This window comes from Chiloscyllium plagiosum, chromosome 38, assembly GCF_004010195.1.
Source record: "Chiloscyllium plagiosum isolate BGI_BamShark_2017 chromosome 38, ASM401019v2, whole genome shotgun sequence".
In the NCBI taxonomy this organism is placed as follows: Eukaryota; Metazoa; Chordata; class Chondrichthyes; order Orectolobiformes; family Hemiscylliidae; genus Chiloscyllium; species Chiloscyllium plagiosum.
The window spans coordinates 8797655-8824419 of NC_057747.1; the positions used below are offsets into that span (position 1 = coordinate 8797655).

Sequence of the window (26765 nt, forward strand, 5' to 3'; positions counted from 1 at the left end):
GCAAGTCACTCCATTCCAGGGCTGTTGGGAAATGAAATAAATGTTGGCCTTGCCAATGACCTTTCACATCCTGGGAGAGAATGAAAATAACTAACTCCTGAGTCTCCGCCCAGATCTGGATGTCAGGCAGTGTCATTTTAATCGAGAGTCCAAACCATTGAGACCGATAACCAATATTTCACGATCAAAATTGAGTTGACAGAGGCAATGGTGTAATGGTATTATCGCAAGACTATTAATCCAGAGACCCAAGCAACAGTCTGGGGTCCTGAGTTCAAACCCTGCCATGACAGGTGGTGGAATTTGAATTCAATAAACATCTGGAACTACGAGTCTAATGATGACCATGAATCCATTATCAATTGTTAGAAAAATCCATCTGGTTCACTAATGTCCTTTCGGGAAGGAAACTGCTGTCCTTACCTGGTCTGACCTACATGTGACTCCAGACCTATAGCAATGTGGTTGACTCTTACATGCCCCCTGGGCAATTAGGAATGGGCAATAAATGCTGACCTAGCCAGTGACGTCCTCATCCCATGAAGAAAAAAAATATCCATTATTCTTATGATCTGTAATGCTGGACTTTATATTTCTTTATTTTTTGTTTCGAATAATTTGTTCTTAAGAATCTGTATCCAGGTACCTTTGTACCTAAGCTGGCATGGTAAGCTTTTCACTGCACTCGTGGGTACATGAGACGATAAAGCGAATTCAATTCCATTCAATCCAATTGGTGATCAGGGAAACTGGATGACTGTACAACATATCTGAGAGGGTCTTTATCTGCATATTTCCAAAAAGTGCAGGATAATTTATACTAGTCTAAGAACTGCTGATTTGTTAAGTAGTTACAAGGTGCTGCAACCCAATAGTTGCAGTGGCTGTTACAAGGCCTGCATCCTACCTGTCGCATTGCTTCAGACATTTTGAAGAGGCTGTCTGAGGTCACCCATGCGTCAGTGTGGTGTAGACTCTATCCAGGTGGCATTCTGTATCTGTATCTTTTTGTCATCATGTACACATTGGATGGCACTCCATACCACCAGTATCACCCATTTGCGAAACAAGTGCCAAATAGACAGAGTTTGCATTTCTGGAACCCCCAAAAAAATTCCAGGTAAAAAACCATGCCATTTAAACAGGGTAGCTTGTTAAATTTGACGCATATTCCTGAATTTTTTCTGAATCATCTCTTTCCTTTCTTCCTAGGTGTTTGCACCGAGAGTAGGTGTGATGTATCTACTAGCAAGTTTGGCATTTTTGTTTTATTACAGTAAAGTACCTGAGAGGTACTTTCCTGGTAAGTGTCTCTATCTCTCTCTGTCTCGATATTTTTAACCTGTACACACAGAATATATACCGTGCCATGTGTTCACTGCAAAGTCCGCATGAAAACCAGTGTTAGAATGAAACATAATTAAGACTCATTTAAAATTTCAGGGGTAATGATTCAGAGGTACTGGGGTAAGCTTTTACTTCCAGTGTAGAGATGTGAATCTAGGATGTCTCTGTTAGGAATATGAGTGCACAATGATTTCCTAAAACATTGAAGAATGCTAATGATTAGAATCTACCACCTGAAGCTTGTTGATATCCATCGGCTATCCATTTCCAGAGTTGCATAACTCCTGATCTCTATTTGGAGAAACTGGAGCTGCATTTTGCGAAGTTCTGTTTGCTGACCTACCTATCCCTCCTGTCCGACCTATCACCTTTATCCCCACCTTCATCCACCTATTGCACTCTAAGCTACCAGCTTTTCATTGACCTGCTCTAATACCTTCTATTGAGGCTGAATGCCAGATTTAGTTTAATACTTCTGTGAAATGTCATGGAAAGTTTTACTGGATTGAAGGCATTTTATAAATGCAGTTTCATATGCTTGTTGGCTGCACTAATCACATCCAATGAAGTCATGCTGGAACATTGGCTGGCCTTTGATAAAAGTGCCACATGGTAGGCTGCTCTGGAAGGTTTAGATCGCTTAGAATCCAGGCATAGCTGGCAAACACAACTGGCTTGATGGTAGGAAGCACAGGGTAATAGTGGAAGGATGCTGGTTGGACTAGAGGCCTTTGACTTGTGGAGTGCCTCGGGGGTCGGTGCTGGGCCCATTGCTGTTTGTTTTCTATATCAATGATTTGAATGAGAATGTACAAGGCATGATTAGTAAGTTTGCAGATGACACTAAAATAGGTAGTATTATGGACAACGAAGATGGTTATCAGAAATTGGAGCAGGATCTTGATCAGCTGGGGAAGTGAGCCAAGAAATGGCAAATGGAGTTTAATATAGATAAGTATGAGGTCTTGCATTTAGGAATGTCAAATCATGGTGAATGGTAGGGCCTTAAGGAGTGTAGTGGAACAGAGGGACCTTAGAGTTCAGGTGTATGATTCGCTGAAAGTGGAGTCACAAACAGGCATAAAGAAGGCTTTTGGCACACTGGCTTTCATCAGTCAGGGCATTGAGTAAAGAAGTTGGTAAATTATATTGCAGTTGTATAGGATGTTGGTGTGGCCATACTTGGAATATTGTGTTCAGTTTTAGTCACCTTGCTATTGGAAGGATGTTATTAAATTGGAAAGCGAGGAGAAGAAATTTACAAGCATGTTGCCTGGACTCAATGTTCTGAGTTATAGGGAAAGGTTGGACAAGCCAGGACATTTTCTTTAGAACGTCGGAGACTGAGGGGGTATCTCATAGAAGTGTATAAGATCATGAGAGGCATGGATAGGGTGAACTCAGTCGGTCTTTTTCCCAAGGTTTGGAAATCGAGGACATCAGTTTATGGTTGGAGGGTAAAGAATAAAAGGGAACCTGAGGGGCAACTTTTTTACTGAAGGTGGTACGCACGTGGAATGAGCTACCAGGGGAAGTGGCTGAGGTGGGTACATGAACAACATTTTAAAAGGCATTTGAACATGTACATGGATAGGAAAGGATTAGAAGGATATGGGCCAAGCAGGGAAATTAGGTTAGCGCTGATAGACATTTTGGTCAGCATGAACCAGTTGGGCCAAAGGGCCTGTCTCTGTGCTCTAGGACTTTATGACTCTAATGGTAAATTTAACAGGGTTCCTTTCAGTGTAAAGGTTAAAAATCAGACAATACCAGGTTATAATCCAACAGGTTTATTTGGAAGTACAAGTTTTCGGAGTGCTGCTCCTTCATCAGGTAGCTAGTGCGGCAGGATCATAGGACACAGAATTTATAGTAAAAGATCATAGTGTCATACAACTGATGTGATATATTGAACAAACCTAGATTGCTTAGAATCCCATTCTAAGTGATTAAAGACTTAACAGCAACCTAGGTTGTTGACAGAAAAGATCTAACTTGTTTTCTTCCAAGAAGGCAATGAATACTTTTTTCATAAAGTGACCTATTTATTGAAATAGGATAGGGTAATCCTTCATTCAACCCCTTGACTCCTGTGTTGTTTGGTTTAAATAACTTTGATAGCGTTCATTCATCTCCACGTAAACCTTTTGGATAAAGAATCCCTGTGTGTATAGGTGTGGCAAAATAGTGTTTAGTTACGTTATTTGACATCACTTGTAGTCATCCCTATCCCTTCCATGATTAGGTATTGAGATGCTCAAATTAACCAAAGTGTCCAATCCAGTTTAGTTTTTCCATTTGTATGAGGACTTATTCTTAATTCCTAGAAGCAGCTCACAATCCCTTGGTCACTACAATCTGCCCTTACCCAGGCCATAATCTTGCAATGCTGGCCATTGGACTGGTTAATCACTATCCTCTGTTTCCCACCACTGAACAGGCTGATTGTGCCTCTAATGGATGAATTGATTGGAATGATTTATTGTCACTTGTATTTTATGGTGAATAATACAATTAAACTGTTGCTACAATCTGGTGCCAGTTTGAATGGTTTAAAAATAAAACGAAATGTTCTCAGGCACAGCAAGTGAATTACAGTAGAATTCCTCCGGCACAAATTAACTTGCTTAAAGTTGTTGCCAGTGTCCCCAGTGCAGGCAAATAAGAATCTGAGGTTCATACTCTGTGAGGGTCTGTACTTGTCCACTTGCCCAGATAAGTGCCACACCAACAACACTCCAGGTTAACACCATCCTGGACAAATTGATTGGCAATACATCCACAAACATCCACTCTCTCCACACTGACAATCAGTAGCAGCAGTGTGTACCATTTCAAAGAAACACTACAAAAATTGAACAAGACTCCTTAGACAGAACTTTCCAAATCCAAGATCTTTATTACCTAAAAGGACAAGGGCAGCAGAGCCATGGGAACACCACAATCTGCAAGTTCCCCTCCAAGCCAGTCAGCGTCCTGACTTGGAAATATGTTGCCGTTCCTTTACTGTCGTGGGAGCAAACTCCCGGGACTGTCTTCCTAACAGTATGTAGTGTGCTCCCATGTGCTAAGGACTGCAACAGTTTGAAAGGTAGTTTGTCAGCACTTGCCCAATGGAAAATAAGGCTGGGCAATAAACGCTGGCTGAACCAGCCACACCACATCCCATCTATTAATTTATAAAAATTGAGTCATTTTAAAGTTTACAATTCTACAGAATTATTTAGGGGGTGATGCAGCATAGTGGTAATTCCACTTGTATTTCACATGTATGTCACTTATAATGTCACTGGGGCATGAATTAAAATCCCACCATGATCACTGGGACATGAATTAAAATCCCACCATGATCACTGCAGCATGAATTAAAATCCCACCATGATCACTGGGACATATGAAAGCAATTAATGAAATCTAAATGAAAACCAATCTCCGTGAAATGGTCATTGAATGTGAATTTAATACCTACTTCGTTCATTAATGTCCTTTAGGGAAGGAAATCTGCCATCCTTACCCGGTCATGTCTACATATGATTCCAGATCTACTGTAATGTGGTTGACCCTTAACTGCCCTCTGAAATAACTGAGCAAGACACTCGAATCAAGGATAAATAGGGATAGGTAAAAAATGTTGACCTTGCCATTGATGTCCACATCCCAGGGGGAAAGTAAAACTGCTGTGTACCTTCAGACAATTCCTCCAAAACGTAAACAGCAGCATATCTTTACTCCTTGTTAGAAAGTTTTGTGTGTGAATTTGGCAACATTACAGCAATAGTTTAGACACATTTAAACCGATACAATGTATTTTAGGGCATCAAAATGTGGTGATAAATAAAATGCAATTTGTATTTTTCTCTGTCTCTTTCTCTTGATTAGGGATGGGGAATATGTTGGTGTTGTCAGAGACATTTTGCTGATTCTTTGTTAAATTGGTCTTTCACTGCACTTTCTTTTTAAAAAAAGGACTTGTTGATTCACAAAACCAATCAAAGATGTTTTGTGGGCTGAATGTACATATTTAGGGCTGTTTCAGAATTACAGACACCCTTCCAACTCCTAGATTTTTACATATTGTCCATTTAATATTAATCTTCCTGCGTATTATGATGGGTTCACTTGATGTGCTTCCTGGTGAAGTTAAATCTCAGGCAGAATATGTAATGAGTTCCAATTAGTGCTCGACAAAAGCTTGCATAAAGAGGCCACATACAGATGTTGGCTAAACTCTCTTATTTTTGTATTGTCAACAGTAGAATGATTTGGAGATGCCTGTGTTGGACTGGGGTGTACAAAGTTAAAATGACACACCAGGTTATAGTCCAACAGGTTTATTTGGAAGCACTAGCTTTCGGAACGTTGCTCCTTCATCGGGTGATTGTGGTATGCAAAAGGCTTAGGAGGATATTAGATAATAGAGGTCTTCAAAATAAAACATTGAGAGGTTGATTGACCAAAGGTTTCTTGCAGTGGGGGATCAGTGAAAAAGAGCATTGATCCTCAGTAGCAGTTGGGGAGGGGGGATGACAGAATTGTCGACTTATGGAGAGATATTGGAGAGAAGTTTTGAAGCAGACGTGAGAAGCAGTTTGATATTTCAACTAGAGAAAAAAGCAAGACAGTGGGTACGGTAAGAAAATGAGACTGGAACAAAGTTGGTACAGGCACTGAAATAATTGCATGGAGGCCAGTATCCCGTCACCAAATGACCCTTCATTTATATGTGCACAGCACATAGGCTCTGACCTGCCAACTTAGGGTTAACTGGCCCAGGGTTAACAACCTGAATCAGGGATCTTATGAGATCCACCTGGCCTTGGGTTCCAATCATGACAGGCACTGAGCTTCAATGCCTCCTGTGTGCTGTAGTGGTTAGCACTGCTGCCTCACAGCATTAGGGTGCTCCGGTTTCCTCCCACAGTCTAAAGATGTGCAGATCAGTGAATTGGCCAAATTAAATTGCCCATAGTGTTAGGTGCATTAGTCAGAGGGAGGGAGGTAGGTCTGGGTGGGTTGCTCTTCAGAGGGTCGGTGTAGACTTGTTGGGCCGAAGGGCCTGTTTCCATGCTGTAGGGAATCTAATCTAATCAATCTAATCATCACTTTCTTGGTCTGCTGATTGGATTGTAAAGTATCTATACTTCAATTTTACACTTAACTGATAATAGATGACAATGCATATTATTAACCAGGCCAGAGAGTTAGCACAGCCATGGCCAAGTCTGAGTGGAGATCTTTTAATTTATATTCTACTGACCTTGCTCACTCAGTGTTTGCACCCTAGTAAATGAATGCAGTGTGATGGAGCAGGCTTCTAGATTTTTACTCATTTTGCTATGTCTATATGATCAGACACAGATGGACTCCTCCATTATGAGGGTGAAAATTCAGACTTCTCATCAGAGATTCATTTAAAAAAAAGGACAATGTTTAATTAATGCATTTAGTATAAAATCCAGTTTAAAGTTCATTTGTTATCTTAGCCAACCTCAGGCAGGTCAGCAGTAGAAATTCTATAATTGGTTTGATGTTGTCATGGAGTAGGTGTAACTGCGTCTAGAAGATGGTAGAGTGGTAATTTCACTGGGCTCGGACTCCAGACACTGCCAGACCTGCTCAGTTTTCCCAGCATTCTCTGCCTGTTTCAAACTTCCAGCATCTGCAGTATTTTGTTTTATTATAAGAACAGAATATTATCAGTTGAGTAATATTGTAGAATTCAGAATCGTAACCATATTCCCTGTCATGGTGAAATATATTTATATTTGGAACTGAATGATTAAATACATGTTTGGTTTTAAAGAGAATCTGTAATGTGAAGATGGTTAGTTATTCCATCCATTTGGATTTGTGATTTGCTTTCTAATCAGAGTTCTTGTTTTCTAGGTGGATACTTGAATTACTTTGGCTGTAGTCACCAGTGGTGGCATTTCTTGGTTGTATTAATGTTCTATTGGTGGCATCAGACTGCTGTCCACATAATGCATTATAGACATGAACAGCCATGTTTAAAAATAACAGAATAAATTGTTAAGTTACAAGTTTTCCAGCATTTCCTCGAGGACTGCTTTGCAAATAAGAACAAAAAAACAATGCTAGTAATTAATTCTTCAGTTCTACAAGTCTTCTAATCAACTGCATGATGGCCTTCTAATTTACTTAAAAGTGAATGTGTCTCAATTATGTGCTGAAAGTTTGAAGATTGTACTGTGGTACATTCTGGTACTGTGGCGCCTATCAGTGGATGCTCAGACGTTGCATGAAGCCACCTTTCTAAGCAGCTAAGCGGATGGCTGCCTGTTTTTCTAACCCTTGGATTGCGCCAGTAACTGCTCAGTATCACAGTGTCAAGGTGGTGACAACTAAATGCCTTTAACTGAAAGCAAATGCATGTATTTGTAAAATACAAACCGTATTGAATTGTTTTGAGGTGCATTATATTGCCTGCCTTGTTCATTGTTCTACATTTTGTAGAAATGAATTAAAATGTACTGTAACACGTATGCTGCAAATTTAATATAACTAGAGGACAGAAAAGCAATTGTACTGCATGCAAAGTAGCAAACTAAACGTTTACATGGTCTAACCTGTGCTGCTCCTTAATAGTAATAGTTTTCCTGACATTTAATACGTGATGACAAGCTCTATAATCACTAAATTTGGCTTTATGTTGTGAAGTAACCAATTCGTATGGAAGATAAGTGCACTGACCATTTTCAAAAGGAGATTATTTCATAATTGGTCTTGTAAAATTAATTCATTTTGTAGAAAATAAAAGTGATGTGGGAGCTAAGTTTTCAGAGGAAGGAGCGGAAAGTTGCTCAACTTTTTGTTATTTTTCTAAAAGGGGAAATTATATGTTAACCTTTAGTGATTGTATTCCTGCCACGTAACGTTTTATTCTAAAATATTATCCCGGACCACGTGTGTTGGTAAGTATTAGAAACTAATTTCAGGAAATGCTCAATCTGCAAGTGGTTTTATATTCCAATTCACATGAAGAGCAAATATGTAAGGAGCTCTAAAATTGTATTATGGTTGCTGTAATACTTGGGGGCATAAATGGCTATTTGGATGCATGCTTTAATTTCTTGGAATATATGGATACAAGTTCCAAGGGTTTTATTGAAAAGGCTGTTGTAAAATAGGAATGTGGTTTATATACTTTGCTAATTCATGGTGCATTAGCTTTGCGCTAAGTCTGAATTTTCTTTAGGATTCAGTACCATAGTCAGCAGAGATCCCAAATGTCCCAATTGCACTGAATTTGTCAGCTAACGTCTTATAATTAGAAGTGTGTTTCCTATATTCAAATGTTTTACAGTTTAAATTATCCACACGATGTAAAGTGGTGAAATTAAATCTCGTATACTCCAGGCAAGATTAACTTTGACTTGAAGAAAAAATTATCAATCTTTGTTCTGATACAGTATAAACATAGCCATGTTTTAGTAATACACATGGATATATTCCCTTAGCTGTGATGTGTGCAATCTTCTAAATGGATTTGGTATAAAATGCACAAATATCCAGAGATCATGGATTACATAATAGTTGATGCTATGATAGTGAAGCTGTATCATCTGAGAAACTCAGTGCAAGGAGCAACAATTAATTCACAAGAAAGACCAGACCGGTACTCAATGACCTGCAGTAAAATTTGAGATTTAGGTATCTTCAGTTGTCTGGTCACAAATTCTGCACGTCCATTTTGTCACTACAGTCATGAAGCTGCAATCATTTTGTTCTAAATTGTGTGGAATGCTAAATTACAGAATTTTGCTATTCGTCTTCCCTTTGAACTGATCAGCAGATGGTAGGTAGGTAGGTTCACAGTGCCCATTCTTACAAATATCATGTCACCTCCACTCACTGCTATCCCAATTTCATAGTACTTATCTCCAAGAGCTCTGTGTTTACAAAATATCCCTCTGATGTGAAAAAAATGCTTTTGGTCCAGATAGTTTAAGATTGATGGCAACATCAAATCACATTCTATTATTGTTCATGTGGATTGGTGTTTTGTTGCAAAGCTCCTCGTGCCAAATTTGTCCAACTATTGGAGTTGGTCTACTATTGAAATATTCTGCTCGTTTCCTCCAACTTTGTTTAGCTGGAGGCAGAGCTGCTTAAATCAGTATTTGCTTATAACAAGACAATATGTCTGTTTTTGCTATTTAAACCATTTGTCTTTTGATATTTCTTGAATTGTTTTGAAAATGTTTATAATAATGAATGTTGCATCTTCAATAAAGACTTTTGATTAAGTTGTGTTCCTTTGTCTACCACCTTTCCATAACGTCTAGAAAAATCTAATGCCAAGTGACAAGCTGTATCATTACATTACATTCCACTATATTCTCAATACACACATTGCATTTTATATTTTAAGCATCAAGAAAAGAATCTAGTTGTCAAAGAGAATGGTTGTATTGTTAAGTCATAATCATAGATAAAGCAGTGACTTACTTTACAATATACAGTGGTATCAATATAAGCTAATGAAATATTTGTCTCTATTATACATGGCCAAAGGCATTAGTCCCTGTACTGGGCTCCAATGCAGGATGCACTAGGTGGGACATCTTCACTACAGGCTTATCATAAATGACTAAAAACACTATCTACAATCTTCTACCAGTTTTGTGTTGCATCAGGAAGTAGTTCAGCAGGAAATAAGTTCTGACGTTTTCGCTACATGAACAAAAACGTTTTGACTTCAGTCTTATGAAAAATACAAACTGAATCCAAAACTCCACAGTACTGCATTGTTGAATATAACAGGGAACAAATAGATTAACATTTTGTTCTGGGTCAACACAAATAAGATATTTAACAGTAAAGCTGAAACAAAGTTATGGATTCCATTTTATAGTGCATTAAGTTACATTATTTTGCATTTTCAACTTGACATTTTTCAGAAACTCTAAAGCCAGCATAACATCTGGCCAACAGCCTCACAGTGATTACTTAAAAATCAGCAATTGTGATTATCGACTTAGAATGTCAGCATTCGTCCTGATTTTACGACAGTGTAATAATTGTCAGGAGCAGCAGAATATAATTATGCTGGGACATTGCATATTGAGAAAAATGTGCTCAAGATGCAAAACAAGTTGTTTTTGTTTGTTAACAAACTAGATTTTACCCAACAAAGAACATTACAATAAATTACATCATGGCATTATTTAATTTTGGTTGATTATTGATTTTAAAGGCTGGAAACATTACGTGGATTGGGAAAACAGCCTCAGTCAATGGGAAAGAAGAGATTGACACAAGGTACGAACATCCCCACAGGAAGTAAGGAAAGTGAACAAAACTTAGAGTTCACTAAATAAGTAAGGAAATTAAGACGAAATTGAGACAGCCTTATTTCACATTTTCTTCTGATTTTGCTAAAGCATAGTAATGCCAGGAATGTAAAAGGAAGTAAGAAAATATGTAGAGTTTGGAAAAAGGATTATGAGAGACTCGGAAAAAAAAAAACAATGTAGATATCCAGGATAGTTATAATGGGAATAAAAGACTAAAATAAAAATTATTACTAACTACTCCTCCATTTTTATCCTCTCAAGTCCTTGAGTATTTTTAATCACTGCCCAAATCCACATCTGACTCTCTGATCAAGTATCTGGCTGACTGAATGCCAAAACTGCTTTTATCAAAGTCACCCTTCTCTCATTGACACAGCACTCTTTCCAAATGTAGCCATCTCCATTTTCAACTTGTTTTGTCGGATTCCATTCTTTTCTATCTAATGGTAATCAGCCAGTCTTCTTACTTTCAGTAATCTCTGGTGTACCCCAAGGATTTATCCTTGCTCCTTCACCGGTCCTATTTCTCATATACATGATGGACCTACCCTTGGTGACATTACCTACAATAGAATGATTTCCCCATATACGTTTAATGCCAACCTCAACACTTCCCTTTCATTTTCTCCAGTCAGAGTTTAATGATATTCCTTGAGCAGAAGTATACTCCAACTGAATATTAGAGTCATAGATGTACAGCACAGAAATAGACCCTTCTGTCCAACTTGCCCATACTGACTTGCTATTATAATCTAGTCCCATTTGCCAGCATTTATGTCATGTCCCTCTAAATCCTTACTATTCCCATACCCATCCAGATGCCTTTTAAATAATGTCACTGTACCAGCCTCCACCCCCTCTAGCAGCTCCACACAAACCCACCGTGTGTGTGAAAATGTTGCCCCTTATGTTTCTTTAAATCTTTCTCTCTCACCTTAAACCTCTGCCCTCGAGTTTTGGACTCCCTTACCATGAGGAAAATACCTTGACTATTCACCCTATCCATGCCCCTCATGATTTTATAAACCTGTATAAGGTCACCCCTCCACCTCTGACATTCTAAGGAAAATAGCCCCAGTCTATTCAGCCTCTCCCTATAGCTCAAACCCTCTAACCCTGACAACATCCTTGCAAACCTTTTCTGAACCCTTTCAAATTTCACAACTTTCCTATTATTAAGGAGACAAACACTAAACACAGTAATAAGTTGTCTTTGATTCCCATGCCTGGCCACCAATTCCATCCTTGTCCTTGGGAAATGTTTGAAGCAGAACTTAAATGTTTGGAAATGATGTAATATTTCAGCCCAAGACAAACATCATACCACAGATTCAAATACATCACTGAGATCACCTTATTCCACTTTGCCAGAAACAACAGTTTGCCAAGTCTGAAGCTGATTACGTATGGTTTCTTTCCTCTCGCATTCCACTGTCCATAAACTTAGCTCTCCCAAATTCTGCTACCCATATCCCAACTCACATCAAATTGCATTTATCCATAACTCTGCTCACTGACCTAGGTAAGCTTCCAGTTAAACAACTGCTCCATTTTTAACCACACCCTCATTTTCAAATTTCTCCATGCCCTCACTCCTCCCTGCGCTTAATCTCAGTCAGTCTGCAAAATATAGCTCTGTAATTCTGGCCTCTCAAGCATCCCCAGTTCTAACCTTTCCACAATTGGCAATCATGACTTGGCTAGCAAACACTTGAACTGTGGATTTTCCTCCCTAAACTATTCCATCTTTCATAGATCCGATAAGGCATTCCTTTAAAAATTACCTCTATGATCCTCTGTTTATGCAGGACAGTGGATGGAAGGCTGGCCAACAGAACATTATAGACACATGCAGAGATTTTGGAAGAATGGATAAAGTATGGCAGAGATAAAGGTGGAAACAAGTGATCTTTCTGATGAAGTAAATTAAGAGTTTTTAAGATTAAAAAAATCACATTTGCAGAAGTTGGAGATGTGGTGGAAAGAATTTGAAGATCACCTTTAAAAGAACAAAGGGAGAAGATTAACAGTTTTATGAAATGCCTTACTTGCAAGGATGCTCAAAATGGACTCAAAGAACTTGCACAAGTAAATAAGTTTATAAATTGAGCATATGGGAGAAAATGCAGAGAAATATGCCCAAGTCTTTAGTTTTTCATGGAAGTTAGCATCAATGGAATAGGTTAAAGTGTCTTTCTGACCATGAAATCAGCAATACTGACATTTCTCCATTCCTATTGCACAGATTTATTGTAATTAAATAGTAAATAAATATAAATGTAACCTGGACAGTGACAGCGAGGTCTTCACACTCTTTTCATGTTCTTCACAAAGTCTGTTCAATTACTTGTAGGCACAAATTTCCCAGAACGTTTTCCACAAAGCAAGCTTACAGAAAACATCTCCATGATGGATACAGTCTACTTTGAGGCACTTGTTTCAATATTTGCATGTACCTTCCCTGGGAATGGTGCAGCAGAAAATGGGTCATCATTGTCCATATTTTGGAAAGAATCTGGACATGTCAGCTGCTCCATATCAACAATCCCATCTGAATGTACCTGTCCTAAATCTCTCAAAGCCTGATTTTGGTTACTTCTATTTCCTTTATTATTACAGTCTAAACATTCAAAATAGCAATTTTGACTAAAAGGATTTAATACAGAATGGACGTGCGAAAATAATTCAGGTTTCTGCGACTTTAAAAGATTAGTGGCTTCTAAAGGTTCATCCAGTACTAGCTCTTGCTGTTCCCCATTTAGTACATCTTTTTGTCCCATATTTCGGGTCTTGTATGTCATTCCTTCTCCAGGTGAATGCACAGGTTCCTCTACAGCATTTGTACTTGCACTCAATATGACATGGCATGTTTCTACAGAGGAACTTCCAGGTTTACCATGAATTTGTTCAAAAGGAAGATGACCAAATGCATCTGCTTGCACTGAAGAAACAGATTGTGAGCATGTGCCAAGGCCTGTTGAGAGTGTTTTGCTCTTGAATGGTGCATTTATGAAAATCTGGGATTCGTCTTCACCAATTTTGTCATTCTTAGGTACAAATGGTGCTTTTTTAAATACATCTACATCCTCACCAGTCACACTCTGAACATCTGAACACAAATCATCAGATGTAAAAGATAGTGTATTAGTTTCTAAATCACCCAGTATAAAATCATTTAGGTCTTCATTATCATGGATGTTGGAAGGAGAATCTAGAAGGCCTATTTTACATAGCTCACAGTCAGATTTTGTAGAAATATGGTAGGCAGGATACTCCTCTTCATTCTCAGATTGGTCACGTAGGTTCTGAAAACAATTCCTACTTAATTCCGTGTTAGAATCTAATTTTGAATCTGAAAGAATAAGTGTAGAACTCTCCACATCTTCCAGCTTGTTTATCACTTCATCGCTTTTACCTTCCTCATCACTGCTGTGTAAAGTTCCCGTAGAGGGGGTGAGATCACTAGAGTGTTCCTCTGTTATTGGTCCCGATAAACAACGTCCTATAAAATGCACCATGTCTCCACAAGTCAGTTCTATTCCATCCTCTGACGTGCATCCCACAACAGCAGGCAGGGTGCTGTGCTTTATCAGATTCACAGACATAACATTTTCACAGCCTGAAACATAACCATAGAATTGGAAATTGGGAGATGGGCATTTGATAGATTGAAGGAGTTGCACATAATAAACTCAGGTATCAGTAAGGTAGATTTACTACAATCTATATGCAGCTTCTGCTCACTAATGAAAATGGAGCTGTAGTCTTCCCAAGGAATACAAAACACAATTTTTCACATTAATTGCAGTTTATTTAAGACGACTTTGAATAAATTTAACAGTCTACGATTCTCAAAACTCAATTTATTCACATGAATAAAGGCTAGCCAAACGTGACAGAAACCATGTGATGTAACTACATTTTAAAACAATCCAAGTTGATGATTTCACTCCAGCCACGTGAAATGCCTATCGCTTCATTGAGGCAAGAGTGCACATTAAACTATCCGCTCATTACTTGCAAAATCTAAAAAAAAAGACTGGCTCTTCCCAAGACGAACAAAGATTTGATTCACTGATTTAAAAAAAAATCAAAGCTCAAAAGGAGGTCTCATGCATACAAAATAAAACTGAAAGAACTGCAGCTGCCGTAAATCAGAAACAAAAACAGAAATTGCTGAAAAAGCTCAGCAGGTCTGACAGCATTTGTGGAGAGAAATCATTTAACATTTTGGGTCCAGAGACTCTTCTTCAGAACTCCTATTCTGAGGAAGGGTCACTGGACCCGAAACATTAACTCTGATTTCTCTCCACAAATGCTGTCAGACCTGCTGAGCTGAACAGGCAATTTCTGTTTTTGTTTCTCATTCATACAATTTTTTTTTCAACCAAGCTGTTTGTCCAACTGATTTAAAAAAAACAACTTTATTAAGAGTGGGTTTCTTCCGGGTGTTCCGGTTTTCTCCTACAGTCCAGAGATGTGCGGTTAAATGGATTAGAGTCGAAAAGTATGGTGCTGGAAAAGCACAGCCAGTCAGGCAGCATCTGAGGAGCAGGAGAGTCGATCTTTTGAGCATAAACTCTTCATCAGGAATGCATGTCTAACTGGTTACTGATGAAGCGCTTATGCTCAAAATGTTGATTGTCTTGCTCCTCAGATGTTGCCTGACTGGCTGTACTTTTCCAGCACCAAACTTTTTGACTCTGATCTCCAGCATCTGCAGACCTCACTTTCTCCTGGTTAAATTGATTAGCCATGCTAAATTGCTCATAGTTCCAGGGATGTGTAAGCTAGGTGGATTAGCTATGAGCAATTCAGGGTTACAGGGGTGAGGGATTCTGGGTGAGATGCTCTTCAGAGTGTCGCTGTGGACTTGATAGGCCGAGTGGTTTGCTTCCACACTGTAGGGATTCTATGAATAGGTTATTTGACATTCAACTGCTCAGATTTGTTATTCAAATCAGTGGTTCAGATTAGAATCATTCTGTCCCTTTGATGTCACTGGCCACTTGGGTGTTTCATTTCTTCCTGGTGGTGGAAATTTGAATAAAGATTTGTGCACCTTGTGTCTCACACCTGTGCACACACATGGGTGCTGGGGAAAAAATAAGCACTACCGCAATTAGACAGTAGTGTGGGGGGTAAGAAAAAAGAAAAAAAAACATGAGTGTCAAGCATCTTGTCACTCAGAGTTGGTTCTGAGGGAGCTGGATCAGTGTTAAGGACTCTCCATGTGTGTCAGGGTGCTGACTGGCCATAGCTTTTGAAAGCCTTAGTTAGGTCTACACAAATGACATGGACTCTAGGCCCTGTTGAAAAGAGCTCAACCCACATTTTGAAACGTTGTGGTCACCTTCAAGTAGCTTCAGCACTCCCTTTTTCATATTTAGCAACTGCAGTAGCAGCTTGATATGCTTGAAATGTAGGTCCTTCAACAAAATTACTTATAAAGGAAATAAATGAACCTAAGAAATAGGAGCAAAAGTCAGCCATTGGACCTCTCATGCCTGGCCCCATATTCAGTAAGATATTCCTCAGGCCTTATCTCCTCTTTCATGCCAGCTCCTCATAGCTCTCAACTCCTCAATGTTTCAAAACTTTTAAGTTCTCTTGCATTACTTTCAATGATACAGACACCACAACTCTCTGGGTAGAGAGTTCCAGACGTTCCCTGGTCTCTCGGGGAAAAAAATTCTTTTGCATTTATTTTAAATAATTGTCTCTTAATCTATATCCCCTAGTTTGAGATTCCCTTTCTAGTGAAATCATCTTCTCACCAGCTAACTTGTCAAACTCATACAGAATCTTGTATGTTTCAATTAGATCAACACTCACTGATCTGACCCCTAATGAATGAAGGCCTAACCCATTTAGCCATTCTCAATATTAGCCATCATCTCATGAACCAGCCTTGTAAATCCCATTTGAACTTCTTTCAATACCAGTATATACTTTGGTCAGTGTATTGAAGAAAACTGTAGAGTACTCTTGCAGACTCACCAATACTCTGTACAGTTCTATTAAGACTTCCCTATTTGTAACTTCCAATTCCCGAGCAATTAAACCCAAAATTTAATTTGCCTTTTTAGTTAGCTGATGCACCAACTTTTGTGTTTAAATGTACAAGAACACCCATATCCCCAATGCTGCTCTCTTCTTTAAAGTGCTTCGTCAGTTAAATAACAGTCTACCTTTGATTCTTCCAAAGTGCATTACCTTAACCATTCATATATTAAACATCCTATGCCAAGTTTTTGCCAACACAACCTGTCTGTATTCCCTTGCAGAATCTTAGTGCCCCCATCACAACTTGCCCACCTATTCATTTTATATCAGCAGCTAATTTGGATACATTAGATTCTGCCCCATCCTCCATAACTGTCAACATAGATGGTTAGTAATTGAGGCCCTACGACTGTTCCTTACGACGTTCCACTAGCTACATCTTTCCAATCGCAGCGTCAGAGACCCGGGTTCAATTCCCGCCTCAGGCGACTGACTGTGTGGAGTTTGCACGTTCTCCCCGTGTCTGCGTGGGTTTCCTCCGGGTGCTCCGGTTTCCTCCCACAATCCAAAGATGTGCAGGTCAGGTGAATTGGCCATGCTAAATTGCCCGTAGTGTTAGGTAAGGGGTAAATGTAGGGGTATGGGTGGGTTACGCTTCGGCGGGTCGGTGTGGACTTGTTGGGCCGAAGGGCCTGTTTCCACATTGTAATGTAATCTAATCTAATCTAATCCATTAATCCTGGTCCTCTGTCTTCTGGGTGTTTACCAATCTTCAAAGCATATTAATACGTAGACTCCAAAACTGTGAACTTTTGTGTAATAAATAATCTTTTATCTGGCACCTTATCAACTTTTCTGGAAATCCAAATACACACCTTCTACCAGTTGCCCTTTATCAATTCTGATGTTTCCTCTTAAAAATTCAAGAAAATTTGTCAAATATGACGATGTTAACTCTGACTGATTTAAGTGCTTTAAACATCTCCACTACCTTTTCCTGATTAATGGACTCTTAGCTTTTTCCCAATAACAGTTGTTAAGAATAACTGGCCTATAATTTCCTGCTTTCTAACTCTCTCCCTCTTGAAAGGGGCTTCACAGTAGCAATTTTCCAAACCTTGAATGCGGAAGGTTCTGCAATATTTCGAACAATGCCTCTACTATCTCTGCAGCCACTTCCTATAAAATCTTTGGATGCAAGCCATCAGTCTCTCTTTAGTTCCATTAGATTGTCAAATATGTTGTAACTTGTGACAAGATCTTTCCATCTATCAGAATCTTGCTGATCAAATATTTATAGTGCCCTTAACCATGAAGACTTATGCAAAGTATTGGTTTAGCTGTCAATTCCCTTTTCCCCATTATTAATTTCCAGTTTCATCCAGGAGTCCCACACTCACTTTCACTCTTTGTTTTTAAAAAAAATCTTACCCATAGAAGTTCTTGCTATTTGTTATATTTCTTATCAATTTGCTTTCATAATCAATTAGCTTCCCTTTTTTTTCCCCCCAAAGCTTTTCAGTCACCTGCTAGTTTCTTTAAAAAAAAATCCCAATTCTCTGGTCTACCATTAGTTTTCACTGCTGTTTATGCCTTAGTTTTGGATTGATTACTCTTCTTGTTAACTAGTCATTGTTAATCACATCCTTCTTATTAAGTCCTTTTTTTTGATAGTACTTTTTTTTTCCTGAGCACAATGAAATACCTGTTAAAATGTCCATCACTGCTCACCAAATGGCTTGCCCTTCAATCTACTTTTGCAGCCAGCTTTCGACACATTTTTCTTCATAAGTCATAGGAGCAGAGGTAGACCATTCAGCTGATCTGATAACCTCCAAATTCTCTTTCCTGCCTTTATACCTGTAACTAATTAAGTGAAAGGAGGCAAGAAATAGTGGAAATAACGCCTTGCTTTTTTTTCCCCACTTTTGGGACGTACATCCATAATTGCTTTTATTTAAGTTGAGGACACTGAGTTAAAACAGTTGCTGTCTCTCAAACTGAATTTGACGTTCCACCATGTTGTGATCACCATCCCCTAAAGGATCCTTAACTACTAGACCTCTTGATTTATCTACCTCATTACCCTTAGGCTCTGTAATATCCTGATCTGATAAAAATAATTTATCAGGGATTGTTTAAAAAAAAGTCTTCCATATTACCCTTGCCCACTTGCTTTGTCCAATATGCAGATTAAAATCACCCATTGCAGTTGTGGTGCCTTTTACACATCTCCATTATTTCCAGATTTATACTGTGGTGTAACTCAGAGGCCTATAGAGGACTACCACCCATGACTTCTTACCTTTGCTATTCCTCTTTTCTGCTGAAATATCACAATCTATTACATTTATACCACTACTCAGCACTGCATTGATATCCTGCTTTATTTACAAAGCTTTTCCACTTCCTTTACACTTTTGCCTCATCTTCCATATGAAATATTTGCTTAAATGTCTGCCACTCTTCATCCACTGATTTGCCCTTCCATCTATTTTCCCTGCCTGCTTCAAATCTTCCTTCATAATTCTGTAATTGCCCTTATTTGAGGACAGTGATTCAAGAGGTGAGTTGCTCCCCCTCAAATTGAACTTGAATACTCTTGAATAGGGAGTTTCCAGTCTTGGCCACCCTCCAAACCATGTTTCCCAAATTGTTATCAAGTCACATTCATCTATTTCTACTTTTGTGTGGTTAACTCATCTGAAATAGAATCTGTCAATTACAACTCCAAGAGGGGTCTGCTCAATGGTTAAGATATTGAAAAAAATCTCAGGTAATTCAAGCAAAAATTGGAAGAATATTGTCAGTGCTGTTAGTAACAATCAGTATTCAATAATTTGGGGTATCAATCAATCAAATGACTATAGAGATGAGAACTGCAAAAAACACAACATAGAATCATTTTTAAAGTGGTGCTGGAAAAGCACAGGTCAGGCAGCATCCAAGAAGCAGGAAAGTCGACGATTCGGTCAAAAGCCCTTCATCAGAAATAATGAAGGGCTTTTGACCAAAACGTCCATTTTCCTACTCCTCGGATGCTGCCTGACCTGCTGTGCTTTTCCAACACCACTCTAATCTTGACTCTAATCTCCAGCAACTGCCGTACCCACTTTTGCCCATAGAATAATTTTTGCCTTCTATAGATTTTATGCAGGAGCAGACACTATAAAGTTTTATAATACAGGACAAGTTTGCAATTTATTGAGCCTCCTAGTCTAAATCTATTAACTGTTGAAGATGAATGATCAATCTGCTTTCAATGACTGGTTGCGGGAGAAATCACAGGTCGGCCACCAGAACTTTTCACTGTTCTCCGTACTGTGACTTAGAAAGCTTAACATCTTGCAATTACAAAAATGAGAACCAAATATAATTGATCTTTGGCTTCAACTCTACTGTTCTTCCTGCCCCGTCTACTTCTTGCTTCCCCAATAATTCATTTCATCTTTAAAAATACTAAATGGAGCATACAAAAATTTCAAACCTTTGACTAAGTGAATTTCTCCTCATCTCAGTCCTAAATTATCAGCTCCTCATCCTGATTCTACACTGTCCTAGATTCTCCAGCTCGGGAAACAACATTCCAATGTATACCTGTTACATCCTGTTAGAATGTTGTTTATTTCAATATCTTTTTTCTGACCACTAATACAATCCCAATGTACTGTCTCAGCATAGAACAATCCTGTCATTCAAGTACAGAAAGTCTCAATTTTAGCTTTTCATCTCAAGGATAGCATCTCTGATGAAACAGTACCACTCTGTAGTATCTGTAATGATTGTAACAACATCAGCCAGTGGGACCTCATAGAATCAGTTAGAATCAGTTCCCTGATTGGGGCTGTTAATAACCCTGGTTGACAGGTAAAAACAGGATTGTCAGACATCTTGATACTCAGAGCTGGCTCTGAGGGGCTGCATCAGTGTCAAGGACTTTCCACATGTAAGTAAAAGGTGACCTGGTGACAGGATACCAGCTTCTGTGGAGTTATTTCAGTATCAATCCAATTGATATACTAAACTGACAGACTTCTGACAACAGCTTTTCAACACAACTGACATACCAAACTCAAATAAAACTCCTTTCAGATGCAGTGGTCAAAATGGCATTGGATTAAACTGAATGACTCTAGTCCTTAATACTTAATTTCCTCAGTTCTTTCTCGTATTAGCAAGATGGCTGTGATAGAACAGCTTAACATTCTCATGCACTTAACCATTGGGGTCATCTGCATGAGGAATTGGAGACTTCATCTACTAATTATGTCTGTCTTTCAATTAGATCTACATTGGAAAGATTAGCAAATCTAGTCCCTTATACTGAGACTGTGCCCATGTTCTAGATTGTCATAATTAGTCAGAATCATAGAGATGTACAGCATGGAAACAGGCCCTTCGGTCCAACCCATCCATGCCGACCATATATTCCAACCCAATCTAGTCCCAGCACCCGGCCCATATCCCTCCAAACCCTTCCTATTCATATACCCATCCAAATGCCTCATAAATGTTGCAATTGTACCAGCCTCCACCACTTCCGCTGGCAGCTCATTCAATACATTCACATACATTTTCTGTATGAAAACGTTGCCCCTTAGGTCCCTTTTATATCTTTCCCCTCTCACTCTAAACCTATGCCCTCTAGTTCTGGACTCCCCAACCCCAGGGAAAAGACTTTGTCTATTTATCCTATCCACGCCCCTCATAATTTTGTAAACCTCTATAAGGTCACCCCTCAGCCTCAGATGCTCCAGGGAAAACAGCCTGTTCAGCCTCTCTCTCGAGTTCAAATCCTCCAACCCTGGCAACATCCTTGTAAATCTTTTCTGAACCCTTTCAAGTTTCACATCTTTCTGATAGGAAGGAGACCAGGATGCACGCAATATTCCAACAGTGGCCTAACCAATATCGTGTACAGCCGCAACATGACCTCCCAACTCCTGTACTCTGACCAATAAAAGAAAGCATACCAAACGCCTTCTTCACTATCCTATCTACCTGCAACTCCACTTTCAAGGAGCTATGAACCTGCACTCCAAGGTCTCTTTGTTCAGCAACACTCCCTAGGACCTTACTATTAAGCGTATAAGTCCTGATAAGATTTGCTTTCCCAGAATGCAACATCTCGCATTTATCTGAATTAAACTCCATCTGCCACTTCTCAGCCCATTGGCCCATCTGGTCAAGATCCTGTTGTAATCTGAAGTAACCATCTTGGTTGTCCACTACACCTCCAATTTTGGTGTCATCTGCAAACTTACTAACTGTACCTCTTATGCTCGCATCCAAATCATTTATGCAAATGACAAAAAGTAGATACTTGTGGCACTCTACTGGTCACAGGAATCCAGTCTGAAAAACAACCCTCCACCACCACTCTGTATTCAACCTTTGAGCCAGTTCTGCATCCAAACCTTGCTAACCAGTCTCCCATGGGGAACCTTGTCAAACGCCTTACTGAAGTCCAGATAGATCACATCCAGTGCACTGTCCTCATCAATCCTCTTTATTAATTCTTCAAAAAACTCAATCAAATTTGTGAGAGATGATTTCCCACGCACAAAGCCATGTTGACTATCCCGAATCAGTCCTTGCCTTTCCAAATACATGTACACCCTGTCCCTCAGGATTCCCTCCAACAACTTGCCCACTGAGGTCAGGCTCACTGGTCTATAGTTCCCTGGCTTGTCTTTACCACCCTTCTTAAACAGTAGCACCACGTTAACCAACCTCCAGTCTTCCGGCACCTCATCTATGACCATAGATGATACAAATATTTCAGTAAGAGGCCCAGCAATCACTTCTCTAGCTTCCCACAGAGTTCTAGGGTGCACCTGATCAGGTCCTGGGGATTTATCCACCGTTATGCATTTCAAGACATCCAGCACTTCCTCCTCTGTAATATGGACATTTTGCAAGGTCTCAACATTTATTTCCCTACATTCTATATCTTCCATATCCTTTTCCACAGTAAGTACTGATGCAAAATACTCATTCAGTATCTCCCCATTTTCTGTGGCTCCATGCAAAGGCCACCTTGCTGATCTTTGAGGGGCCCTATTCTCTCCCGAGTTACCGTTTTGTCCTTGATGTATTTCTAAAATCCCTTTGGATTTGCCTTAATTCTATTTGCCAAAGCTATCTTATGCCCCCTTTATGTCCTCCTGATTTCCCTCCTACTGCCTTTATACTCTAAGGATTCACTTGATCAATCCTGTCTATACCTTACATATGCTTCCTTTTTTTTTCTTAACCAAACCCTCAATTTCTTTAGTCATCCAGCATTCCCTATACCTACCAGCCTTTCCTTTCACCCTAACAGGAATATACTTTCTCTGGATTCTCGTTATCTCAATTCTGAAGGCTTCCCATTTTCCAGCCATCCCTTTACCGGCGAACATCAGCTTTTGAAAGTTCTTGCCTAATACCATCAAAATTGGCCTTTCTCCACAGAATTAATTAAAAAACTGAATAAACTTTCAAATCTATTCAAAGTACAACTGCCAGAATGGCATAAAATATAAATACTTCAGTTTTTGAAATCAAATCAGCTAAGTGTCAATATCGCTAACATAAAACCACACGGAAATGGTACATATGAATGATTTAGACTTGAATGTAGGAGGGTTAATCAGTAAATTTGTGGATGACATAAAAATTAGTGGGGTGCTAACTAGTGAGGATACCCTTTGATTACAGGAGGATATAGACAGGCTAGTCAGATGGATTGATCATTAGCAAATGGAATTCAATCCAGGTTAGTAAGGTGATGCACCTGGGCAGGACAAACAAGTCAAGGGACCTTGGTGTGCATATCCAATGGTCCCTTATGGTAGTGGGACAGGTAGATAAAGTGATGTTATGGACCAGACTAGACCACACACCCTCAAAATATTTTAAGGTCTCCTAGATCCTAACGTTTTCTTATATTTAAAGGCAAATGTAAAGTGCCTGTTCCCGTTTTAATGCAACTGGTCAAACTACTTGACGTTATGCAAAATTAATTTAAACACTGTTATTGGATAATGCGCTTTCCAGCACCCCAATTTGCTTATAACATTGCTGAGTAATTAAGGAATGGGAGTTTCAAGAACACTTGCATCTGTTCACGATAACGCAATTCCAGCAGTGATAATTTCGCTCTGCGCATGGTTTGATGTCCACGCCAAAGTCTCAGCACTGGTCTGCACATGTGACTATGTCAGCACTGGTCTTTAGTGTCCTTCTACGCATGTGTTGGTGTCAGTTGCCAACAGAGCAGCAGTGACAGATATTGTACAGGGATCAGCTTTCTGAGAGAGACACATTGAGCAGCTTCCTGTGAAAGGTGCACTACTCCTAGATGATTCCTTTCTTTGCAAAAAAATGGAGGGGCATAGTGACAAGAATGTTAGCAAGAAGCAGCCTGGTGATAAAATTGCAGGTCTAAATTAGAGTGGTGCTGGAAAAGCGCAGCAGGTCAGGCAGCATCCAAAGAGCTGGAAAATTGACTTTTCAATCAAAAGCCCTTCACCAGGAATGAAGGCAGGGAACCCCCGGGGTGGAGAGTTAAATGGGAGGGGAGTGGGGTTGGGGAGAAGGTACCCAAGAGTACAATAGCTGGATGGAGTCTTGGTTACCCTCTCCCCAGGCCCCCCACCCACTCAGGACAGCATAGCTTTCAAAAGTCACAGTGGTTATGATATATGGAATACTTACCTTTATTAGCTGAGGCATAGAGTTTATGAGCAGGGAGGCTATGTTGAACTGTATAAAATGTTGGCTAGGCCATAGTTAGAGTACTGTGTGCAGTTTTAGAATCTAAAGCATAAGAGGGTTATGATTGCACTGGAGCCATGCAGAGGAGATGGACCAGCGGATGTTGCCCTGGCTAGAGAGTTTGAGTTATGAAGAAAGATTGGATGACTGGAATTACTTTCCTTACAGTAGAGGAGACTTGGGTTGGGGGGGGGGGGCATGCTTGAGATGTATAAAATTATGACTAGCATAGGTAGGGTAGACAAGAAATAACTTTTCTCCTTGGTGGAAGGATCATTCGATTGAGGGCTGAAGATTCAGAAGGGAAGCAAGTCAAGTGTGGTGGGAATCTGGAACTCTGTCTGCAAGGGTGATAGAGACAGGTTTAAATAATATTTCAAAGTGCACTTGAAATGCCAAGGCTAGGGACTAAGTGCTGGCAAATCGGATTACAATAGTTAGGTGTTTGTCTTTAATCAGCACGAACTCAAATGGGCTGAAGGGCCTTTTTCAATGCTGTTGACCTCAATGGGCAATGAATGCAAAATAGGAATTTCCTACAATAGATATATGAAGGAGAGAAAAAAAAAGTTCAATATGGACAACTTGAAATCCTTTAAAATTACTGTTGACTCCCAAGCATTAAGAGGTTCAATGAAGATATTATTTTCACTGGAAAATGATATTTAGGTAAAATCGCTATTAGCAAGATACACAGGAATCTTCATACAGACTAAGTCATCCTAAGTTTGCATGAAGTTAAAAATTACACAACACCAGGTTGTAGTCCAACTAGTTTATTTGCAAGTATTAACTTTCGGAGCACTGGTCATTAATCAGGTAGCTGTAGTGTCAATATGCGCGATCTCCTTGGAGAACCCCTCCACTTTGAGTCAGCAGTGCTCCAAAAGCTAGTGCTTGCAAATAAACCTGTTTGACTATAACCTGGTGTTGTGATTTTTATCTTTGTCTACCCCAATCCAACACTAGCACCTCCCCATCATAAATTTGCACTGGTGAGGCAATGATTTCAATGGCCACATGGTTTCCAGAAACCAATGAAGGGTTTGAATCAGTTACATGTCCAGTTATATTATACAAGTAAAAGTTTAGAGAAGTGGTCACACTGTAGCTCAAGGGACTAGAAGAAAGAAGGGAATGGGTGACCACCATACAGTGCAAAAAGAGCAGGCAGATATTGCAGGAGTCCCCTGGGTCCCACTCACTAACTGGTATTCCATTTTGGAAGTTGATGAGGGTGCAGATACTTTGGAGTGCTATCAGAGCCAAGCTTCTTGCAGTGCAAGAGGATTGACTGCACAGGGAGGGAAGAGGAAAGGAACAGCAATACTGATAAAGGTTTCTTCAGTCAGGGGAGCAGAGCGCCGCTTCTGTGGCCAAAGATGTGACTCCAGGATAGTGTGTTGCCTCCTGGTGCCAGGGTCAGGGATGTCACTAAGGGGAAGGCGATGAATTAAAGGTCACGATAGACGTTGGTATCAATGATATGGGCAAAGTGAGAAATGAGGACTTGCACCAAGAATTCAGGGAGCTAGACAGTAGGTTAGAGGGCAAGACATCAAAGTTTGTAATTTCCTGATTACTTCCAGTGCCACGTGGTAGCAAGTATAGAAATAGGAAAATAGGATAGACGAATGCATGGCTAAGGAGCTGGTGCAAAGGACAGTATTTCAGGTTCTTGGATCATTGAGACTTTTTTTTGGGACAGGGGTGAATTTTGACGGTATTAGGCAAGAACTTTCAAAAGCTGAATTGGAGGCAGATGTTTGCAGGTAAAGGGACGGCTGGAAAATGGGAAGCCTTCAGAAATGAGATAACAAGAATCCAGAGAAAGTATATTCCTGTCAGGGTGAAAGAGAAGGCTGGTAGGTATAGGGAATGCTGGATGACTAAAGAAATGCTTCCTTCTTTTTCTTAACCAAACCCTCCGTCAGGTACAGACAGGATAGATCGAGTGAATCCTTAGAAGAGTATAAAGAAAGTAGGAGTATACTTAAAAGGGAAATCAGGAGGGCAAAACGGGGACAAGAGATAGCTTTGGCAAATACAATTAAGGAGAATCCAAAGGGGTTTTACAAATATATTAAGGACAAAAGGATAACGAGGGAGAGAATAGAGCCCCTCAAAGATCAGCAAGGCGGCCTGTGTAGAGCCACAGAAAATGGGGAAGATACTAAATGAATATTTTGCATCAGTATTTACTGTGGAAAAGGATATGGAAGATATAGACTGTAGGGAAATAGATGGTGACATCTTGCAAAATGTCCAGATTACAGAGGAGGAAGTGCTGGATGCATTGAAACGATTAAAGGCGGATAAATCCCCAGGACCTGA

At 39.6% G+C, this 26765-nt stretch overlaps 2 protein-coding genes across 8 annotated transcripts in view; one reads left to right on the top strand and one right to left on the bottom strand.

Moving 5' to 3' along the window:
* Nucleotides 1–12670, top strand: part of LOC122541797 (progestin and adipoQ receptor family member 3-like) — a 36107-nt gene extending 23437 nt beyond the window's left edge. For 2 of the 5 annotated variants that reach the window (XM_043678786.1, XM_043678785.1), the window contains 2 exons: nt 1213–1303; nt 7234–7624. In XM_043678786.1, coding sequence (XP_043534721.1) covers nt 1213–1303; nt 7234–7373 — 231 coding nt within the window. In that variant the 3' untranslated portion in view covers nt 7374–7624. Of the gene's footprint in view, nt 1–1212; nt 1304–4838; nt 6260–7233; nt 7625–10564; nt 11274–12472 lie in introns of those variants that run through there. The other 3 variants (XM_043678790.1, XM_043678788.1, XM_043678787.1) reach the window with 3 other exon arrangements.
* A 54-nt stretch (nt 12671–12724) lies between these two features.
* The window catches only part of LOC122541794 (AP2-associated protein kinase 1-like), a 45743-nt gene continuing 31702 nt past the window's right edge, over nt 12725–26765 (bottom strand). For all 3 annotated transcript variants that reach the window (XM_043678779.1, XM_043678778.1, XM_043678777.1), the window contains one exon: nt 12725–14283. In XM_043678779.1, the coding sequence (XP_043534714.1) occupies nt 13085–14283 (1199 nt within the window). In that variant the 3' untranslated portion in view covers nt 12725–13084. The remainder of the gene's footprint in view (nt 14284–26765) is intronic.